The following is a 23,254-nucleotide window of genomic DNA, read 5'->3' on the forward strand; positions in this document are numbered from 1 at the left end:
TTTGCAGTACGCTGCTTGAACTCAGGGTCTCATATATGCTAGGCAAGCACTCTACAACTAAGCTACAACTCCAGCCCTTTTTAAAAATTTTTGAGGCAGGGTCTTGCTAAGTTACCAAGAGAAAGGAAACAACAAAACCTGCTGAGAATTTTCTAAAATACTAGCATTTTTATGTAAATAAAGCCAAAAGCAAAATTTAGAACAATTCTATGACAATCTTGTTTCTTAAAGAAGAAATTACTGTTCTTAATCATTCTATATTCAACTCACTCACTCATCTGGGACCGTGAAGGCACTTCTTCTAACACTGACAATGTGGTGTTGGGACAAACCAGAGCTTCCCGAATGCTCCTCCACTAACTTTTACTGACTACAATATAAACAAATGTCAGCAGTCTGCTGACTAAAGTAGAGATTGGAATCATAAAGCACACCCTCAACACTTTTCTGCTATTAACCTTCTTCATCTTACTGTTACAGAATTACTCCTAGACCGAGTTTCACAGGACTAAAACATTTAAAGTTTGTAACAACAAACAGCTGGTAGTTGTTTATGATTTAAATGATCAAAGGTTTTTATAACTTGGTGGAAGTGAAGCCCAGTATGAGATGATAGTTGCCTTAGGTCACCTGCAGCTTCATCACTGAAGAATACAGAACATTCCGACTAGATCATGTAACAGTAGAACTGTTACAAGCTGGATTTTAATCATGAGGTGAGGATCACCTAGATAAGACTCCTTGACTAAAGGGCAGTTATCTCCATTTGGCTAAATCTGGCCCTGTCTCCATTTACTTTTATACAAAGCTGGCTAGGACATGCCTTTCTGTTCTTTCAGTTGCTTTAACAGTGTAAACAGGGCTAGCTGAGGTGCTCATGCAAGCTAGGTGACAGTCCCTGTTTTCCTGCCCCATGACTCCCAAAACTGGTTGGGTCAGGCAGGATGAAGAGCAATGGCTCCATGGTTGTCAACTGGATTTGAACCTTGAGATAAAAGGCTATGACTTCCCAGAGGAGAAAAATTTACACATCAGAGCTGAAGCACTGGCCACCAAAACATTAAATGCTACATTAATTGTTATACAGATCAGTCTTTCTGCCTATCTTTCTCTCTGCATATTGAAGAGGTGATTTTAGACTTGCTAACTAGCCCAACTCACAATACTCAAGTATTTTCCACCATTTTCACATCAAGTCACTCTTTTCTTTACACGAATAAAATGAATGCTAGGCCCCAGGGTCAAGACCTTTGTTCCCATAAACCTGCTGGACTTAGGATCCCATGGCTCCCCATAATTATAAATATGCCTTGGTGTCTTTATTCTCACTATGGGTTGCACTGGAAGTGGTAAACTGAAATTTATTACAAATATAAACTTTCCTAGGCCATGAGGACAGGAATGGGCTCTCTATAATTACAAGACATTTCCCTTACAAACATGTTTACCACTGAGTATTACTGCTGTGTCCTTGTCATTTTATCAATAGAAGTATCACACTAGTTATTATGGATGGAAGCCATAACTTATTAGGCAGCAATCTCAGTGCCTTTCAAAAACAGATTATGGAACAAACCAAACTAGGTGTTTTCTTCCATTAAATACACAAGCTTTTATTTTTCTTTGTGATGTTTCCTCTACCTAATAAAATGTCACACCTGCAAAGCACATACACATGAGTCTGCCACATATTTAAAAGCTGTTGGTAGAAAAGGAAAATAATTTTAAAAGCCAATCTTCTAGTCACTTGGCTTTAACACTTTAGTTGTTTTAACAACTTACCCAAGCGTTTTACTTTACATAATAAGTTTATTTTTTAAAAGGCATATAGACAAAAACAAAGTAAACATTTAAACAGATTTTAACTTTTGTCCTAGAAGTATTCCATTAGGTTTCAGTCTCTAACCATTTTTAGTTTAGTAATCATCATCTTCGTCAGAGTCCATTACTTTTCTTCTGTTAAACTAGAAGGGAAATTAAATGAGTGTCATAACATGTTTAATGAAGACTAAGTCTTTAGAACAACTTAGCAAAACAGGAAACAGTCAGAGGGCAAAAACCTTATTAGACCCCCTCAATGTATTTAGCCTTTCTTCCCAAACTTCCATAACTGTGAGCTGAGAGGTGCTCTAATACACAGCAGCAAACGTACAGTCAACACTTAATATTTAAAGTAGCAAGCAACCTTTTCTTTTGCCATGTGCATTTGGGGAAACTTACTTTAACTGTTGTTTTCTTTTCTGTTTGTTGGCTTACTTTTTCAAGGATTTCTATTAAACCTTGTTCTGAGACCTAGGATATCAGAAGAAAGCAAACAGTCTCTTAGCAAAGTAAGTCATTTTCCAGTCTTTCCAGAATGTGAGAGAAGAGGTCATCAGGGAGACGGGCAGGGGAGGAGGTTCAAACTACTCATGTAAGTTCCAAATAAAATTGCCCTTGCTATTTCTCTTTTTTTTTGCCCTTGCTATTTCTCATCCGAGGAAGGGGAACTATTAAATAGCTTCTAACATCTTTATTACCACTGGTAGACAACGCAAACCACAGCAGTAACTTTAAAAGATAGGCGCTTACTGCCCATGAGACGCTTCCTTAGCAGAGATGCACCCTCAAAAGATCACTGTGTCTCTCAGTGCAAGGATTCTCAGTGTGAGGGGCTCAGTGGGGAGCAGGGGCGGAGGCAGATGAGGCTTGTGTGGATGTTGAAGGAAGGTTGAGGTTGCCAGAATGCTACAACCCCAATGGCATTCACTCATTTGCAAAATGAGCCTAATTTCTACTATACTGGTAGAATTTTACTTGATACTAAGGACAATCTTTGTTTCCAGTGCAGGGACAATTTAAGCCATCCAACCCTAATAGTCACTGGGTCAGAGAGACACCAACAAGTTTCCACAGCAATGCCAGGAGAGAACAGAGCATTTTGGGAAAGGCAATTATCTTTTAAAATTTATGGCACATATGACTTTTTTTGCCTTTAAAATTTTTTTCATACAATCAAACATTCTGTAATCACGTATGAATCTGACCTGGTGAAGTCATGTTTTGGGTAAAAAGTAGATAACAGTAGGTAGAGTTCCCTCAAGGAAGTCCAAGCTTACCTTCCCACTTAGCTGTCCATATCTTGCCATCTGTATAAGGTAATTTTCTACTGCTTTCGTTTTTTCAGGCTTTACAAGTGCTAAGTTACTTACTAAAAAAAAAAAAAAAAAAAAAAATATATATATATATATATATATATATATATATATATATATATGCAAAAGGTATCAAAACTAAATTTGCTTATCCCTTAAAATTAAGCACTGCTATTTCCAAAGCACTTCTCAAGCTCATTTGCTTGTCTGTGGCTCTCAACCAGCACAGCAGGCAGAGGAGACGGTGCTATCACCGACTTACCACTGAGAAAACTAAAGTGCAGCCATGTCAGTATCAGGCAGACACACAAGAGGTGGTGTACAGCTGGGATTAAACTTGGGTCGTCAGGTTCTAAACCCCATACTTCCGTTTCCTATGTATGACTGCCTTCTGAAAGGCACTTTATCCACAGCTGCCTCTTCACAACTCAAGTGGACTTCAAGTTATATGGGAACAAAATAGGTCATGCTGATTTTAGTATTTTTCTTTTTTTGTTGTTTATGGAAAATTCTAAACATAACACTAAAACTGCCCCTATTCCCCATCACTCACATCAAGTGCCTGCAACAGTGACTCTAGGAGCTGTTCCCTATAATGTCTTGATAAGAAAAAAAACTAAGCTGGCAATTTAACAATGTTTTAAACATACTTCTCTAAGTTTATAAACTTTGTATTTCTTACAGATAACTTGTATCTCATGAGTTTTTAGGTTAAAAAAAATACTTGATCTAGAGATAACAATAACTACATATATCTTTCCCCATTCAACCAGCACAAGCTAGTTTTATGGAAATACAGGAATATAAAGATGCTTACACCTGGCCCGGGCTGACTGATCCAGAACTTGGGCTAAGATACTGTTTCTCATTTCTGCTTCCCTACAACAAAAACATAGGCAGAGCAAAATTAGGTCTAAACTGTCAAATGTCTACTGAACACATAAAAAATGTAACTCATTCAATATATTTCTTAAGAGATGCTTTTGCCTCCCAAGAGCTAGGTTTATATTATATAGATGAAAACCTACCAGATTGGCAGGAAACCTCTTATTCTATAATTACACTGGAGATTTAGTTTAACCACCATTACCAACATTTATTAAGTGCCTTGTGTGATACATGCCAGAAATTTGTAGTGGGACTTCAAGCAATCTGAAGGACCAAGCAATTCAGTTCATCTGTGTAATTTTCTTAGCGGTGAACCCAAGATTCAGGGGGGTTCATTAAACAGACAAAGGTGACAGTTGCCCTGCTAGAGCCAGATTCAATGTTTTACAGATTCAGTTGAACTTTTTTGGGTGAGGAAGGAGAATTAAAGTCTAATTCTGCATCTGTCCTACTTATGCAAGTGGAAAACTAGTCCATGTTCACAGTAGTGGTTTCAAACTTTTTTAAAGTAGATTTTTAATTTTTTTCAAATGAAGCCCTTTTGTTAATAATCTAGTAACACAAAGCAGCAGCAAAGATGCTTGAGTTGAACTGGAGTACAGAGGTGTGTTATGTCCATTATTCATCCAAGCTTAAGAGCTCGGGCTCATGGAATTAAACATGGAACTAAAGGCCATTTCCTCATAAAATCGTAGTATTTTGGCTCTGTCATGATCTACTGAATGGCTGCTTTATTTCTTTTCTTCTTTTAAGACCAGGTCTTACCATGCAGTTCAGACTGGCCTTGAACTCACTGACAGACTGACATCAAAGTCACAGTGATCCTCCTGCCTCAGCCACCCGAGTGCTAGGATTACAGGCATGCACACAAGACTTGCAAATATTTAACTAAATCTAAAATGCCCCACAGTTTTATGTATCTCTTGAGAATGAACGAAAAAGAAGAAAAACCACCTGTAGACGAGAGGTCTATGAAGAGACCCTAGTCAAAGCTGGGATATCAAAAGAGAAACATCCTCAGCACAAGGGAAATGAAATAAAGAACAGCTGGGAGGCATGCCTGTGTCTAGAAGAAAAAAAGAAGTTTCTGAGACTTTGGACTTAAAGCTAATTTAGTTTTGTAGCCTTGCTGATTTAATTCACAATACCTGGGAGGAGGCAGGAAAAAAATCTCAAGCAAAGAACTTAATTTTAAAAGCTTTCAGATTCAAAATTTGCTCAAGAGATGGCACAGGCAAAAGCAAGCCTTCTCTGGAAAGATACAGGACAAGACCAATCAATTATAAATGCATTCCGATTTCTGACTTGAAATTGTAAGAAAACACACTTCTTAGAATCAATGAAACTCTAGTAGCTTTACTGTCTTTGTAGCACTACTCCAGAGGCTCACATCATTCTCCTCCTGCACCTGCTCTGCAGACCCAGTACAATACCTCACCCAGTGCAGGTACTCAACTGAATGAATGGCGTTAAAAGACAGGGGAAGGGGAAATGGAGAGTTGGTGAATAAATGTAGCTTATGACATGAACAGAGAGCACACTACAGAACTAACTATACAGTTAAACCCAGCTGTGACAGTGAATTTTTTTTTACTACAATTTAAAAAAAGATGGTATGATACAATAATCAAATACTCATTTAGTAAACCTGCCACTGGGTGTGGGCTGTCTCTACATTTATGTTATGGGATAAAAGAAAAAAAAGTGTAAGTATCTATTGGACACTTGCTGTTAGGCACCACACCCATGTAACTCTTACAGTGGTAAGGCAATCAGTTACAGACAGAAACAAATACTAATAATTGCAATTTAAGAAGGTAAATGGGACTCCACACATGTATTTAATTAACAAAAAAACCAAAGATACCCTGATGACAATTCAAAGGAAGATCACCATGCCAGGAAAACCTTCAAGATTCACACACCTATTAACAGTCCTAAAGAGAGAAAAAAATTCAATTGGTGAAACTGCCCTTCAAAAGATTCAGATTCCTGGCTCGTACCTGTGCTTTGCTTCCTGTTGTGCTGCATCGTTCGGATCCTGAAAAAAAAAAAAAAAAAAAATTAAATACTGTGTAACTAAGGACAAAAAACAGGACTGTATTTTCTAGTATGTTCTTAAATTGGTAAAGGGCTTATCTACTAATTAAAACCTGCGGTTCACAAAGGTCAGTGAGATGGTTTTCCTTTCCTTCTTTTTTGTATTAGGCATTGAACTCTAGGTGTTCCTACTGAGCCACATTCCTAGCCCTCTGAATTTTGAGAGAGCGTCTTATTAAGTCGCTCAGGCACTGGGTTCAACTTTGAGATCCTCCTGCCTCAGCCTCCTAGAATGCTGGGATCACAGGCCTGTACCACCATGCCTAGCTGCTGTTAATTTGTCCCTTGTTGTTTGGTGGTGCTGGAGATCAAACCTTGAGCCTCCTGTACTCTAGACAAGCGTTCTATCAGCCACACTCCTAACCCACACGTAAAATGTTTTGGTGATTTCCTAAAGTCACAACCTCCTAGAAAGTCTTGCAATATGAACTAATGTTGGGGGCTGAGGGTGTAGTTTGGTGGTTGAGCACTTGCTTAGCATGCTCAAGGCCCTGGGTTCAATTCCTGTACAGCAAGCAAATAAGCAAGCAAGCAAGCAAGCAAACAACACTGGAAGGAAAATGCCTGTGCTCGGAAACTGTGTTTATGGGCCACAATAACTTTTGGAAAAATAAAACGCGCCCAATTTGCGAATGACGATTCCTTCGGGGCTGCTCACGTCGCTCTCCTACAGGCGTTACCCCCGCACTCTGCTTTTACATTCTGGACCCCGCACTCCCAGCCCCGCGCCAATTCCCACTGTAAACTCCGTCGGGGCGCAGGTACCCAGGTACCCACCGTGTCAGCAGACCCTAAAATGAACGCTGCCTACTGGGGTCAGAAACCCTTAACTCTACACTCCAGCCGCCAGATGAACCCCTGACCCAGCGTGGGCCCCGTAAATGCCAGGCGCCCCCGCGAACCGCACGCGAAGCAAAAGGCTCGGACCTCAGGCCAGGAGGCCGCGGAGAAGTCCTTCGCGTGTGGAGCAGACACCGCGAGCCTCCGCCAGGGGCCAGGGCCTCCAGGCTGGGCGAAGGAGGCAACCGCCAGCTCACCCCGTGTTTCGCCTGCAGTTCGGCCAGCCTCTGCTTCCTCAGCGCCTCCAACTCCTCGTCCGCCATAGTGAGACTGTCGCGGGGTAGCAGCCGTGGCCACCGCCCGGCCCACACGGAACCACCTCACGCAGCCTCCACTGGGCGGCTCACTGCGCAGGCGCTCGCAGCACTCAGGCCTCACTAATCCAGCGCGGATCCGCGACCCCTGCCACTGCCAGGGAGCTGGGGAGAGTCCCGATCCCCCGATCGCACTCTGGGGCGGGGCTGGGACACACATGGAACGCTATCTTTAGGGATCCACTTCCAGTTGGGTCGGCCCCTGACTTGGCAGCTGTGACAGAACCTGACTGCTGCTTGGAAAAGATAAATATCTAGATAAGTGACATCAGCAAGGATAGTGATTCTGGGTGTAGTTTGTTGATGCCAAGCAAATGGTATAACCATTTATAGACCAAGGGCCAGGGACCCAGAAAGCCTGAGTGATGATTATGGTGATGATTGCACAACCCTTTCCGTTCTTATTATGCTGATTAATTGCAGTATGGGGGCTTGAACCCACATCTTTTCACGGAGCTACATGCATCCCCACTCCTATCCCTTTAAAATTATTATTTTTAAGAATCGTTGAAACAGAGTCTCTTTAAGTCCCTAAATCACCAGGGGTGGGCTCAGATTTACAATCCTCCTGCCTCAGCTTCCCAGAACGCTGGAATTACAGGCATAAGCCTCCATGACCGCTGTGACCCAAAAAACCAACGTCATAAATTGTATAATTCAAATAAATTAATGCGAGTGAAGGGAGGGGAAAGTTGAAGGGACCCGGGGAAGGTTCCTGGCGAGTTAAATAGCCAAGTTAAAACAGTCTTTGAGGTCGAGGCAGGTACAGGCACCTTCTCCTTAGAGGATGTATATTTTCCCCCATTGAATGGTTACAACACCCTTGTCAGAATTTGTTTATATATATCACAGTTTATTTGCTGGCTTTCTATCCTATCCTATCCTATCCTATCCTATCCTATCCTATCCTATCCTATCCTATTCCATTCTTTTGTCTATGAACATTATTCACAGTAGTCAAAAGATGAAGCAGACTTAGTGTCCATTGGCAGCTTTTTATTACTGTTAGATTTGTTGTAAATTTTCGAAATCAGAATTGTGAATCCTCCAAATTTGTTGCTATTTTTCAAGAATATTTTTTGCTATTCAGGGTCCCTTGAGATTGCATACGAATTGGAAAATAAGTTTTTAAATTTTTTTAAATAAATCATTGGAATTTTGATAAGGATTGCGTTAAATCCATAGATCACTTTGGGCAGTATCAACATCTTAATATTCAGTACATTAACATGGGGTTTCTTCCCATTTATTTATTGACTTCGTTAATGTTTTTCAGCAGTGTATTACGGTTTTCATTGTATGAGTCATTCACTTTTTTGGTTAAGCTGATTCCTAAATATTTTATTCTTATTTATGTTATGGCAAGTAAAGTTAACTTCTTAATCTTCTTTTCATATTATATATTGTTGGTAAATACTATCTTAGTCTCTTGAGTAGCTGAGATCACAGGCCTGTGCCATCATGTCTAGCAAAGGAGCCTCTTTTGTTTTGTTTTGAACCTTTCAAGGATATACTCTCAGTGACCTACTTCCTCCAGCTAGCACCTACCTCCTGAGTTCCTGTCATCTTTTAATAGCCCCTTAATATATGATGAAGACAGATCCTTCTAATGAGGTCAGATCCTTCATGATCCCATCACCTGCCAAAATCCCCATCTCTGAACACTGCTGCACTGGGGACCGTGCCCTCAACACATGAGCTTTCCGGTGGCATTTCATATCCAAACCCTGAGAGTAGTTTTGTCTGTTTTTTTCTTTTTTTGGATTGAGGGAGTGCTGACTTCATAGAATGAAACGGAAAGTGTTTGAGACGGATCAATGTTCATTCTTTACATGTTTGATAGCTTTCAGCAGTGAACCATCTGTCCTGGGCTTTTCTTTATTGGAAGTTTTTTGAATAGTGATCCAGTTTCCTCACTGGTTATCAATCTGTTCAGCTTTTCTCATTCTTCGTGAGTTAGTCCTAGCAGTTTGTGTGTCTCTAGGGATTGTCCATTCATTAAGTTATTCAGTTGGTTGTGCACGGTTGTTCATACAACTCTCTTATAGTCTTTATTTTTGTAAAATTGGTCATAATGCTTACTTTTTCATTTGTTTTTATTTGTGCTCCCTTTGCTTCTCTCCGTGTCTCTCTTCTTCAGTGCCTTGGATTTGTACACATACTATGCAAATACTTTACCACTGAACTGCACACCCAAGCCTCTGCTTCAGTCAGTCTGGGTAAGTTTGTCACTTTTTGTGACCTTAAAAAAAAAGTATTTGTTTTGTTGACCTTTAAAATTGTTTTTCTACTTTATCTTTGCTATAATCCTGTCTTCTAGTTTTGGATTTATTTTGTCCTTTTCTCAACTTTCTTTCTTTCTTTCTTTCTTTCAAGATAATCTTGCTAAACCATTAAGTTGCCCAGGCTGGACTTGAATTTGTAATCCTCCTGCCTCAGCCTCCCAGAATGCTGGGATTATGGGCAAGTAACCATCATGCCCAATTTTTCCCCCAGGTTTTTAAAGGTGTTATGGTAAGCTGTTGGTTTGAAATCTTTTTCTTTCTTAGTATAAATATCTACACTTCTAACCGTCTCCTGGCACTGCTTTCACTGCGTCCTATTCATTTTGGAATGTTTCGTTTTCATTTTTATTTCTTTAGAGACTGTAATAACAGACACACAAAAGTGACATCAGGACTTGGAGGCAGACTTATTTACATTGATGGGCACTGATTGGGATTATTTCCAAAATAAGGCTCAGGGAGGAACATTTTTATGGGGTTAAAAGACAAAGCACAGAGGCAGAGTATTTGGCTGTCTTTTATTGATTTCTACAGTGTGCATCATAGTGACCACCCTTTTCTAGAAGACAGAAGCAATTGAAACTACAAAAACTGTCACCTGGGCAACTGACAGACTGCTGGAGGGCATTTTCTGCTGCAAGGTATTTTCTAGGACAATTCTTGATAAACTGGCCTAACAAAATTCCAACATTTTTAGCAAGATAAACGCTTAGCCATTAAGGATGGGGATGAAACACTTGATTGGATATCAAGAGTAGAGAACCACTTAGTCGGATTCCTTGTTAAGAATGTGCGGGGCAGGCCAAAGATAGGACTGGATCAAGGTTGAGACCTAGTCAGAAAGAATGCTCAGAAGAGCCTGCCTAAAGCTTGGTGGAGGCTTTCTCACTTACTCAGGGGCTTTGCTCTACAGTTACCCTCCGTCTGCATGTCAGCGTTTTCCTCTGCTAGGTTAATCCTATCAGCCCAATGATATGCTATAATATCCTTCTCCCCTCCTTCTTTTTTTTGTATTGGGGAATGAATCTGAAGCCTTTGCAATGAGCTGCATCTCCAGTCTTTTTGTATTTTTGAAACAGGGTCTTGTTAAATTGCTAAATTGCCCAGACTGAGCTTGAACTGGTGTCCTCTTGCCTCAGCTTCCCACAGTGCTAGAATTTTAGGCATGTGTCACCATATTCTGCTATCTGCTATTTCTTTAACAACAGCAACCAAGTACCAATAAAAAACATTCTAACATTATACCATATATAAATATTAACTCACAATAAGTCATGTACCAATTCCCCGCAAGGAATGTAAACATGTCCTACTAACATGTACTAATAAAAAATGGGAAAAACAGATCTAAATATAAGAGCAAAAATTTATAAAACTCTTAGAGGAAAAGTTTCATGACATGGACTTGGCAAGGATTTCCTAGATATAACACTGACATCACAAGCATCAAAAATAGATAAATTGGACTTCATTAAACTAAAAAACTTCTGTGTATCAAAGGACACAATCAACAGAATAAAAAGGCCACCTGCGGCAAGGGAAAATTTATTTGGAAATAATACATCTGAAAAGGGACTGATAGTTACAATATATGCAAACCTCTACCATTCAACAAGAACAAATCTGATTCAAAACTGGACAAAGAACTTGACTATATAGTTCTCTAAAATATACAAAGAGCCAACAAGCACGTGAAAAGATGCTTAATATCTGCTGCTCGTTAGAGAAATGTTCAATCAAAACAACAATGAAATATCAACTCATACCCTTTAGGATGGCTGCTATCAGAAAAACCAAAATCTGACAAAGCTGCAGAAAGTAAAAAGTATTGGTGAGAATGGACAAACTGGACCCCACCACTGTTGGGAGGGTACCATGGCATAGCTGCTCTGAAAAATAGTACTGATGCATTAGAGAAATCAAAATGCACTGTTTAAGTTTGTGTCCAGATGTCCCCTCAAAGCCTCATGCAGTTACAGGTGGGGCTATTTTAAAGTGCCTGGATCTAGAGTGTGGGACCCTGGATTGATTAATGGTACAATGCCAGGATCAAGGGCGCTAGCATTAGGGGTGTGAATGCTCCCCACCCTAAGTAGCCTGGATGAGACATAAGTGATAGAAAGAGCTCTGGTCCCCCCTTGCTTGCTTTGGTACCTTCTGCCCACCAGGAGCTGTTTCTCCTCTGTGATGCCTGCCTGCCATGCCACCCTGCCTTGGAGCCAGCTGATTACAGAGTGAAACCTCTACAAACTATGATCTAAGTAAATCTTTCCTTCTTTAACTTTGGGTATTTTGGATATTTTTGTCTCAGCAGTGAGAAAAGTAACTAAGACACACACTAACCGATAGGGTCACTATAGACCCTGTACTTTCACTTAGTGATACAAGTCCCAAGTGACTGAAAGTAGTCTTGCAGAGTCACTTGTATATTAGTAATAGCATTATTGACAATATCTAAAAGAAGGAAATAACATTTGTGAATAACCTGGAAAACAAAATGTGGCATGTATATACAGTGAACCTATTTAACCTTAAAAAGGATGTGGTTCTGACATATGTTGTAACTTGGGTAAAACTCAGACACAAACTTAGTGAAGCAAACCAGTCACAGAAGTACAAAGATGACATGATTCCACTTACAAGAGATACTAAACTGGGCATGGTGGTGCATGCCTGTAATCCCAGTACTCAGGAGACTGAGGGAGGGGGATTTCCATGAGTTCAAGACCAGTCTGGGTTACGTAGGCCAATCTGACTACATGATGAGACTCTGTCTCAAAACAAAAAAAAGAGCTAAGTACCCTTGACTGAACCATCTCCCTAAAAATTGTATATTGAAATTCTGATCTCTAACATGACTATATTTGGAGATAGCGGGTTTAAAGAGGTAAAGCTGTGTGTGGTAACACAAGCTTGTAATCCCAGTACTTCTGGGAAGCCAAGTCACGAAGTTTGTGAATTCAAACCCAGCCTGGGCATCTTGAAGACTTAGTGAAAAATTGTTTCAAAGTAAAAACTAAAATTGAGCTGAGGAGATACCTCAGAAAGAAGGCTTTCAATCCCCAGTACTAGAAAAGAAAAGATGCAGTTAATGCTTGATATATTTAAAAGATTATGGCACTAATCCAACATGATTTGGATTCACAAAGAGATGAAGAGACTTCCAGTCACATAGAGAGGACCTCATGAGAAAGCCAACCACAAGCCAAGGGCAGAGCTTCTGAAGAAACCTACAAATACCTTGCTCTTGAACTTTGAGCCTCTAGAATTATGAGAAAATAAATTCTATTATTTAAGTCATCAAGTGTATGGTAATTTGTTATGGTAGCCAGAGCAAATAATACTTTAAAATCTGGTCATACCCTTTACAATGATAGGTCAACAACAGATCACATACATTGTGGTGGTCCCTCAAGATTATTGTGGAGTTGCATGATTCCTATTGCCTAGTGACATCGTAGCTGTTGTAATGTCATAGTGCCACACACTACTCACATATTTGATATTAACAAAATTGTTTGGGAAATGGCATAATATTATAGTACATATAGTTCTGTGCAATGTATAGTCCTTGATAGTGATGATACCCATGCTATTGCTTTATGTGTTTACTGTGATATACTCGTGTGGTTATTTTAGAGTATACTACTCACAAAAGTTTAAGAATATATGCTCCATTAATGCACACGAAAATGAGAACATGTCTTGATGCTATAAATCCCTCATATCACTGCCTGGTTTTTCTGCCCTCCTTTTTAGTAAAACTGAAAAGATTAGTTAAACAGATTGTCTCCATCTTCTTACTTCTATTTTTTGTTGTTTCCTGTACTTCACTTTGGATTTCCAAAGCTGCTTTAAGATAAATGATCATTCTTACCTGTAACCAGAGATTTTTGATCTTTCCTTTCTGCTTCAAAACACTTGGTCACTTATCTTCTGTTTTTTTGTTTTGTTTTGTTTTGTTTTGTTTTAACAGAAGCAGCTTCTATTTTTTTGGATCCATCTGGCTGTACTGCCTGACACAATCGGTGGGATGGCCCCAGGATTTTGCACCAGGCTTTTTACCCTTCCTCTCCAGCAACTTCCCCCAGTGCATCCATGCACTGATGCATCTCAGGACCAATCTCCAGCCCCTTTCTTCCTTGGAACTCAACCTCTCCCTGTCTACCCAGCCTCTCCTTGAGGTCTAGCAGGCATCTGAAACGCAACATGCCCACACAGTCTTGACCACAACTTTCCCTCTGTTGTTCACCATCTCAGTAAAAGATACCACTTTGCAACCAGGTCAGAATATAGGTATCCTGTAGCCACACACCAAAGATCCTGAAGTCACCTTGACTGTTCTTTTTGCCTCCGCTCACAACTCACTTGAGTCTCTCACCAACTCTCTCCAGAATCTGTCCCCTCCTCACCTCCTCCTCCAGCCCCTGATTTAGCCCCACCACTTTCCTCTCTCATCTTGATGAACATGGTGGGTTCCTAGTTGAATGAGCAAATGAAGAAACGCTGTGAGGGTTGAGAGTAAAAGTAAAATAAAAACGCATTGCAAAGTCCACCATGAGAAATGTGATAAAACATTTTTCTGTGCAACCTGCACAGAAATATACCAGCATACTTGTCTACCAACCAGAGGACTGGCAATTACTTGATTCTCTTCTCACCCAGCATCAGAAAGAACACCCAGTGAAATAGTGCAGGCATCACCAGGAAGTCACACACAGTTGTTTGACTGAAACTATGATCATTAGCATGTAAAAGAGAAATCGGAGAGTTTGAGTTACTGATCATGAAAAGAACAGATTTATCACAGAAAACGATAGATGTTTTACTTAGGATGATTCTCTGTAACCGGAGCAAGTGTGATCCTAGTTTCAAAGACTGTGGTGTCTGAACGGGACATAGTAGCGCATGCTTATAATCTCGGCCCTCTGGGACTCTGAGGTGGACGGATCAGAAGTTCAAGCCTAGCCTGGAAAATTTAGTGATTTAGAGGGACCCTGTTTCAAGATTAAAAATAGAAGAAGGGCTGGGATGTAGCTCATGTGAAAGCCCTGGGTTCAGTCCCATTTTGGAAGTATGGTGTCTCATCTGCATCCCTGACCCTCAGCACTCCTATGGCCTATTTCTAGAGAATGGAGTTGATTATTTCTCCCTTATATCTTGGGAATAGAAACAACTGGAATTAAGGATTGATTTTTTTTGGTTTGGCCAAATGGGCAGAACAGAATTGTGGCATCAACTTTTTTTGCTTTCGGAATAGCTACCTCAAAATGTCCTTTTGTTGCAAAGAGCTGTCCAAGGTCAACTGGTGGTGAGAACCTGGGTGGGTGAGAACAGACTGATTGAGAGATGTTGTCTGCCGATACAGGGAAGGTGAGACTTCCTGAGGGATGCAGCCTGTTTGGCACCACTTGGGGTGGAGTTCTGGTCAGGGCAGAACCCAGAAAACTAGCAAAATGGTTTGCACAGTTCTGGAGCTTTCACAGCGGTTGTATAAAAGACAAGAAAAGGGAGAAGAAAGGGAGGAAAGGGAAGAAAGAGGGAAGGAAAAGAAAGGACAAACATTACCCTACTCTTTGAAACCAGGGCCGAGGAAGGCCTGCTCTGGACAGGTTGCCTTTCAGCATGGCCTGCGTGATGCCTTACAGTCCACACATTACACCTCCGGGATTCTTTTCCATTACTTTCACTTCTTGCTGCTTCTCGCCCAATAGTCCCACAGGGCCAGTGCCTGCAGAACAAGCTGGTCCCTCTGTTTCTGTCAGCATCACTTGTCCCTTCCCCAAAACGTTCCTCTTCTCTAATCCAGAGTCCACAGAAGCCAAGTGCCTGGAGTCTCCTGCCAGCAGCAGAGGGAGCCCACACTCTACCAAAGGGATTGCTTTTCTCATAACACAAAGCAGAACATGTCATAGTTGTTGTTTTTTGTCATGCAGTATGTCCCCACTGACGAAGCTTTAATCTCCCTTGTGCATCTATGTTGCTGGAAATTCATGCTGCATCATGCCACCATACGCCCAGATTCATTCCAAGAAAGCCACAACCAGTTTGGTGGTGAGCAGGAGCTCAGCACTGTGTGTGCCACATGTTGAATTGCACATTGTCACCTTACATACTTAAAGGTTATATCTTAGTCAGTGGTTTTCTAACAATTTATTAGCCATGGCCTGTAGCTGATCAGTTGTTATATCATGGACAGTCACTAGTGACCTCATTGACAATGACAATGACAAGATGTAAGAAGCAAAAGGAGAGTTTGGACCACTTTAAAAAAACATCTGGACACACAAAACAATGGCATGTGATTGTGTCTTATTGTGTTCAAGCAACTTCTGATTCTACTTCTCATCTGTTTCTAAGTAATAGATATTGATACTCCTTTGCTCCAATCAGTATTATTTTACACACAATTGCAGTAAATAGAATGGTTTTCTTTAACATTCTTTTGGGGTTCACTGTTGAAGCTTGGCATGGTGTTGGAATCATCGGGGTACAGAGTTATTATCATGGTGAAGTTATACTATGATTATTCCTTCCTGTGCTCTTTTGCTGGAAAAAAATGTTTATCTTCCTCCAAAACACTCCCAATTCTTTATTTGAACTCAAAGCAATTGGCCAAGTTTTAAAACACTTGTACAAGAAAATCCTTCCCACTCTTCATACTGACCCCAGACAAGCTGTTATCTATACCTTGCAGTAAAGGGGCATCTTGGTTACTTTCCTCCCTGCTGTCAAAATGCCTGACAACCAAAGTCAAAAGAGGAAATGTTTAATTAGGTCAGTTTGTAGAGATTTCAGTTCATAGTTCATAGTTCATAGTTCATAGTTTCTGCTCCAAGGGAGGGTGCCATGGCTGGCAGAAGGAACAAGCAACAAAGGAATGAAGAAGCAGCAAGTGAAGAGGAACTGCAGCAGTCCTCCCTCCATCCCCTTCCAGGCTTGTGTCTTTAGGGCAGGTAGCACTCACATCCAGGGTGGACCTTCCCGTTATCTACTCCAGAACATCAATCAGTGGGTTAATTTAGTAATCACACACCCTAGACCTAGATACTTCTGAAAAGCCCCACCTATGACCACACGAGGCTTGGGAGGGGTGGCATCTAGACACTAATCATACCAACGGGGTCAAACAGGAAACATTCAGAAAAGATGTCTCTTCTTAACCAGCCACAGCGTCTTTGACTTTAGAAGCACCAGAGTCCAAGCTTTCATGGCCATTTGCTGGGGGGGCAGAGATTTTGGTGAGGAGGGAGAGGGGTGACAAGTGACCTGCCATGACTCTCTTCTTGTGGAGAGAAAATGAACAAGCAGAACCCAGTCTAAAACCTTCTCAGGCCACTGTGCTTTCATAGCGTTTGCTACATAAATGTTGAACATGCACAAATGCACCTTATTCCCCGTCAGATATTATATGTCAGTAAATAATAAATGATGACAAAAGGCTAGGATACTCACTGACCTATGTTTCATTAAATCTATAGGTGGCCTTAGAGGTGCTGACTGCTGCAAGAAAGCAAATATGGCCATAGAACTGATTTCACAAATTGTTTGATTTCTAAGGCACAAAAAGTTATGTTTTGACCATACTGCAGTCAATATTAAGGGTTCAGTAACATTATGTCAGAAACACCAGCATATATAACTTAATTAAAATACTATATTGCTAAAAAAAATGCCATCTAAACTGTGGGAAAAGCGATGGTGGTCTTTCTGGATACAAGGCTGTTACACAAAAGGTCTCAATTTGTGAAACACAACAGTATCTGTGAAGCATGATAAGATGAAGTGTGTTGGGATTTTCGGGCACTCACCCTGTCTCTGGGGATGGACCCTTAGAACTGGACTCACGGTTTTCTCCAAGTTCTAAAATCACATCATATGGACAACTTTCTATTTGCAATTTGGACCTGAAGAACATGTCTCTGTTCACTGAAGAGCTCTTTTCCCTCTTGTGATTAGATTTTAGTGTAAAGGTCACAATAAGCCAAAGAATGAAAATATGAAAAAATAGAATTTTAAAATGAAGAATGACTTTGCATTTTTTCTCGATAGTTCGGCTCTAGTGCCCTTTGCCCCTTTTTTTCAGGTTGCATGTACCTCCTTGGGTCTTTGGAGAGCTTCTGATTTGGGGAAAGTTGATCCTGTATGGTAGGGACCAAGGTGGAGTTTGGTCCTAGCCCATATTCATCAGCAACTAAAAGAACCAGTGCCCTTAAATAAAACCAGGAGGACTGTTATCTGTCCTTTAAAAAAGCTCCAAGAAGAAATGCTTTTTTCTTTTTCTAGCAAAATGTTCACTCACTAATTCACTCAAGAAATAATTTATTGAACATGGCATGGTGATCCATGCCTACTAATATGGCTTGAATCTAGATGACCCCTGTCAGGAGCTCATAGCATTAAAAAGGTGGGGCATCATGTGCTCATAGGTATAGCCTTTAGGAGGTAGCTGGATATAGGGTGTGCGAATAGAGAGATTAAGGCTGTGTGATAACTAAATTAGTCCACTAATTGGTTTAGCATAGTTCTGGGAGTGGATAATGGGAAGCCCCACCCTGGGTGTGGATAGCACCATCCAATAGACTTTTAGCCTTGCTAGAATAAAAGGGAAAGGAAGGCTACCTGCTTGCTGCTTCCTGCCCGTCTTGCCATGGGCTGTTTCTCCTCTGCCATACCCTGTGCCATGTCATCGTGCCTTGGAGCCAGCTGACTACAGACTGAAACTTCTACATACTGTGAGCTAAAATAAAACTTTTCTACTTCAACATGTGGATATCGTATATTTTGTCCCAGAATAAGGAAGTAACTGAGATACTTGTAATCCCAGTTATGCTGTAAGCAGAGGCAGGAGAATCTGAAATTAAAGATCAGCTTAGAGAATTTAGTGAGACTGTGTTTCAAAATAAATTAAATTAATAAAAAGAGATAGGGTTGTTGCTCAGTGCTCCCTGAGTTTAATCCCTAGTCCTACCAGAGAGAGAGAGAGATTGCCATCTCAAGCTAAGAAGAAGTCAACTCTTCAAACACCTTAGTTTCAGACTTGCCACTTCCAGAGCAGGAGAAAATAAGTCTGTGGTTTAAGCCTCTCCACCCTTAGTGGCTGGTACAGTATTATGGTAGTCCTAGGAGGCCGTAAAAACTCACTCAGGCCTTTCTCAAAGCACTGACTGGAGATGGAATGGGGGTGGGATGGGGCTAGGATGGAATCAGAAGAAGACACTGGGCCTGGCCTTCCTCCTCTGGTGGGGCTTCTGCTCTTCAGCACCTATCGTTACTCACCCATACTTCTTCTCAATGTGCTTCCTCCAGGTAAAGACAGACCAGAGAGGTTGGGGCTTTTGCTGGGGGTGAGGGATAGGATTGGGGCAACTTTTTTCTCAGCCACAGTGATTTTTTTCTCTGAAGAATTTCCTACTTGTTGTTTCTAGGGTAGGATGGGGAGGAGAAAGAGCTTCTTGTCATCATTTTCAGTCTGTATTATCTTTGATCCTTTGAGTCCTCCAAAAGTCTCGATGTGGCCTGGCTCACACCTTGTGCCATCTCTTTCTACCTCTGCTGTGGTCTGAATATGGCTGTTGGCCCCCTAAGTTCCATGAGTTAAATGAAGCGTGGTTCCCAGGTAGTGCTATTGGGAGATGCGGTGGACCTTCAGGAGATGAGACCTTCTGGAAGGTCCTTAGGTCACTAGGGACATACTTTCAAAGGGACCACAATTTCTTCCTCTTCCTTTGCTTCCTGGATGAGAGGAGGTTTGAGAAAAAAAAATGGCAATAAGATGGACAGCAAAATACAGACTCTCTGAGACCAAGGATCCAGATACCTGGAAAACTATCTGATGAAGAAGTGAAAAAGTAGAATCAGGGGAGAGATGATAGGAAAACTGATGGCTGATGGGGTGTTGTAGTCAGAGGTTGTAAGGAGAACAATTACATATTGGACACAGAGTTCACAATATTATTTTATGATGATCACCCAGAGTTAAATATAAGAAAGTACAGGAAATCTGTTCATAACACTAAAAACCTAGGAAGTCCAGCCAAGGGCCTGGATCCCACAGCAATGTCCTCCTGCATGAGTCCAGATGAAGACCTAGAGCCCATGGCAATGCCTCCCACAAGACCAACTGGAGGCCAAGAGCCCATGACATTGACTCATGCAAGTATATTTCATGGATCTGCATTGGGAAGCCCCAGAGGTTAGCTGTGGAAACTAGAATGTCTATACCAGTGGAGTGAAGGATTTGTGTCAGTAGGTTGAGGGTTGTACACTGGAGCCAAGAAACAATGCTCAAAATCGGGACCAGGAATCCTCTGAAAAGTACCACAGCCATCCTCAGCGACTACAATGTCCTGAGCTCCTCTGGCAATGAGAACAGTTGAGTTCATATCAGGAAGCCAGTGTGACAGCTTCTCCTGGAGATTAAATAGCACACATCTTCCCCTCCAGAGACAGGAAGTGATACTCAAAATAAGGACCAAAAGTCCCCTAAAGTGAACCACAGCCATTCTCAGCTACAAGGTCCTGAGCTTCTCTGATGAGAATGGCCAAATTTATATCAGGAAATCCAGCATGACAAGCTCCTCCAGGAGAACCAATGGCTTCAAATAACAACAACACAGGAGAACCCACAACATCATACTCTTTTGCTCCATGTCTCCTTTTATGCCAGCAACTTTCCTCAGGTTGGCCATCTACACTCAGCACTATGCTGATTTAGTTTAGCTGGAGTTAACTTGACTACCAGTTTTTAGTCCATAACATGGGGTAAGCAGTTTGCTCCACCATATGTACTTGCTATGATGTGCTGCAATTCCAGAGGCCCAAAGTATGGAACCATTTGATTTTAGAACTTCCAGGACCAAGAGGCAAAATAAACCTTTTCTCTTTATACATTAATTGTCTCAGGTATTTCATTATAGTGATGGAAAGCTGACTAATAGGCATCCAAATATCAATGCAGTCTATCCACTTTTCTGAGAGTGTCTTCAGCTATTTACCAACCTGTTACTATTCAACTCATTCCAGTCTCATAAGAGGTATGCCTATATCCAGCAGTGGGCTGATAAAAGTATAACAATGCCTCTTGAAACAAACAAGATAAAACAAAAAAACCTCTGGTTTGTTGTGTTTGCTACTTCCTATAGTATAAATACTTCTGCTGTGGCCAACTTCAGGCTATCCATATGAGGCCACTGAAGATGCAGATGAGTTCAGATTGGGTTATCTATATCCATTGCTATATTGTATTCTCACTGTTGGACCTAAATAACTTCAAGGAAAAACATGACAATTAAAAAAAAGTGAAATAATTGACAATCACATTCAGAATATTTATACCTTTGTATTTTAATACAGTTTATTTAACTGCAAGCTCACATAATTTAAATAATGACTACATTTCAAAAATAATTGCACATTTTCAGGAGATTTAGCATTTGAGTTTTCAAGCCCGTGGGAGCTGGCTCCAGCACACAGCGAGGGTAAAACTCCTCTCTGTGGAAGAAGATTGTATGTAATAGAACAAAAGTGGTGAACGTGGTGAGTAAATAACCCTGTTCTGTGAGACACAGTGGGCTATGAGTAAATACACGAACCAATCGGAGTCTTCCAGTGGGTGTGTGTGAGCATAAAACAGTTCTGCTGTACTGTGAGGCCCTATTGCTACTCCTTAAACCCCAGATAACCCTAAAGTATCATCTCCATGCCTTGACTAGGTATCCTCCTGACTTTCTCTAGACAGGCTCCCCTGGTGCACAGTGGTGTGCAGTGGTCATGGGCTAGGTTCTTGGGCTACAATATCCTCAAGTGCCCAACTGACTTCTTTGGCTCAGGAAGCATATGGGGCAATGTGACTAGAGGTGGCTTGATTTTTAAGAATTTATTTTTAATTAACTAATGAATTAAGGTTTTTTTTCAGTACTTGGGACTGAGCTCAGGGCCTTCTCACTGAACTACACACCCAACCCTATTTCTTTTTTAAAAAAAAATTCAGACAAGTTCTTGCTAAATTGCTGAGTTGCGTAGGCTGGGTTTGAACATGCAGTCCTCCTACTTAGCCTCCCAGGATGTTGGGATAACAGGCGTGCACCACAACACCCAGCCCAGAGCTAGTTTTAGACAACAAGGAGAGCAAAATCTCAGGTGGAGAGTCCGCTTCTCTCCTCTCCTCTCCTTGTGATGGGGCTGAGCAGGCTAACTTCTAAAGCTCAGTGACTTTCCCTGAAACTTACTCAGGTCTATTTCCTCCAGAGCTTGTGTTGAGATACTATGATTCGTGAGAAATGTGTCCCCTATTCCTTAAATAATAATGCATTGCCAATTATTAGCTAGCATTGTAGAATCATCCAAATTCATCACTAATAAGAAATTTATTAATCTATTAATTTAAAGACTTTCTGGGTGGTCAAGTCATCTGAGGGTGAAAATCCAAGGTTAAGTGGTAATGCAGAAGTGTTAAACGAAACAGTCCTGACCAGTCCCTATTAATAGCAATAGAGTGACAGTGTCACTCTTCCTCTGCTGGTCAGCAAGAATATAATGGAAACTGAAATGGGATTACCCAGAGTGGGTAAAGAAACACAAAGCAATGAATGGCAGTCTTTGCAGGAAGGTGCTGTGAATATGTGGTCGCTGGCTGGGGATTTAGCTCAGCAGCATATGCTTATGCTCCTGCCTTGTAAGTGCATGGTTGTGAGTTTGATCCCCAGTACCAAAAAAAAAGAATATGGGGTCACTATTCCATAAATGTCTATTGATTGATCATTGGTAGTGAACTAAAAAAAATACTGAACTCCAAGTCATTTGGGTTAGGGCGCTTAAGACAAAACTTGGAGTATGATTTTAACTCACAAAAATAATAGGTGAAAATAATTTTTCTTTTGCAACAAGCATTTATCTTGAAATAGAAGCTTTTACATGTGTATACACATTCATAAGCACATACTCTTAGGTGACACAGTTGTGTTAATTGTGAATGAGGGCACAGATAAAACTTGTGAAAAGTGTTCTTGTGCCAATTTGTAATTTTCTTTTATCTATACAATGAAATTTAGACCAATACCAGCCTTTGTTAAATACATTTTATATAGTTCTAAATTTAGAACTTATTTCTAAAGAAATCAAAATAAATGTAAGTTGTGGAATTTGAATATCATAAGGCTATACATTTTTTTTTTTTTTGGTCTTTTTCGTTTTTATCGGTACCAGGGATCGAACTCACGACTGCCTGCTTGCAAGGCAGGGGCTTTTGCCGCTGAGCTAAATCCCCAGCCCCAAGGCTATACATTTAAATTTTAAGAGGCAGTACCACTGGATTTGTAGGGATTACAATTTATGTTAACAAGCCAATGTGATCTGCATAAGATCACTTGAATGGCATGTTTCTAAACTCATGGATTTTCCATAAAAACTTTATGAAACAGTAGTTAAAAAACATTTGTATCAAAATGTTTGCAAAATTAGAAACTTCTTAATGTGTAATGATTTTTACTTTATTTTCTAATTAAGAGACTTATTTCTACTCATAAGTCTTTTCACATATCATTTAACCTTTTACTTATATTATGATTGCTTATTGTTTAATTATTACATACAGTGACTTTTCTATATAAGCATGCCACCAAACAGGTACATGCTTGTAATCCTAGCACTCTAGAAGGCTGAGGCAGAAAGGTAACAAATTCAAACCCAGCAC

General features: G+C 40.6%; 1 protein-coding gene and 1 long non-coding RNA gene across 3 annotated transcripts; one reads left to right on the forward strand and one right to left on the reverse strand.

The window, feature by feature from the left end:
• Window positions 1-1,789: 1,789 nt before the first annotated feature.
• Pdcd5 (programmed cell death 5) lies at window positions 1,790-7,451 on the reverse strand. Of its 2 annotated transcripts, none has more exons than XM_063253397.1 (6): window positions 7,050-7,451; window positions 6,026-6,063; window positions 3,952-4,013; window positions 3,099-3,190; window positions 2,221-2,292; window positions 1,790-1,964 (listed from the first exon to the last, which is right to left on the reverse strand). In XM_063253397.1, the coding sequence occupies exons 1-6, from the start codon at window positions 7,434-7,436 to the stop codon at window positions 1,917-1,919; spliced, it is 699 nt and encodes a 232-aa protein (XP_063109467.1). In that variant the 5' UTR covers window positions 7,437-7,451; the 3' UTR covers window positions 1,790-1,916. The 2 variants fall into 2 exon arrangements, with proteins under 2 accessions (XP_063109467.1, XP_003466746.1); XM_003466698.5 differs by having other exon boundaries at window positions 7,160-7,352.
• Window positions 7,452-8,943: 1,492 nt separating this feature from the next.
• LOC134476723 (uncharacterized) lies at window positions 8,944-14,116 on the forward strand. The gene is made up of 3 exons (XR_010048526.1): window positions 8,944-9,495; window positions 10,096-10,202; window positions 13,538-14,116. It is a non-coding gene; the product is annotated as an uncharacterized LOC134476723 (long non-coding RNA).
• Window positions 14,117-23,254: the final 9,138 nt, after the last annotated feature.

Source organism: Cavia porcellus, unplaced genomic scaffold, assembly GCF_034190915.1.
Source record: "Cavia porcellus strain 051 isolate PalLab524CR breed Dunkin Hartley unplaced genomic scaffold, mCavPor4.1 scaffold_7, whole genome shotgun sequence".
Taxonomy (NCBI): Eukaryota; Metazoa; Chordata; class Mammalia; order Rodentia; family Caviidae; genus Cavia; species Cavia porcellus.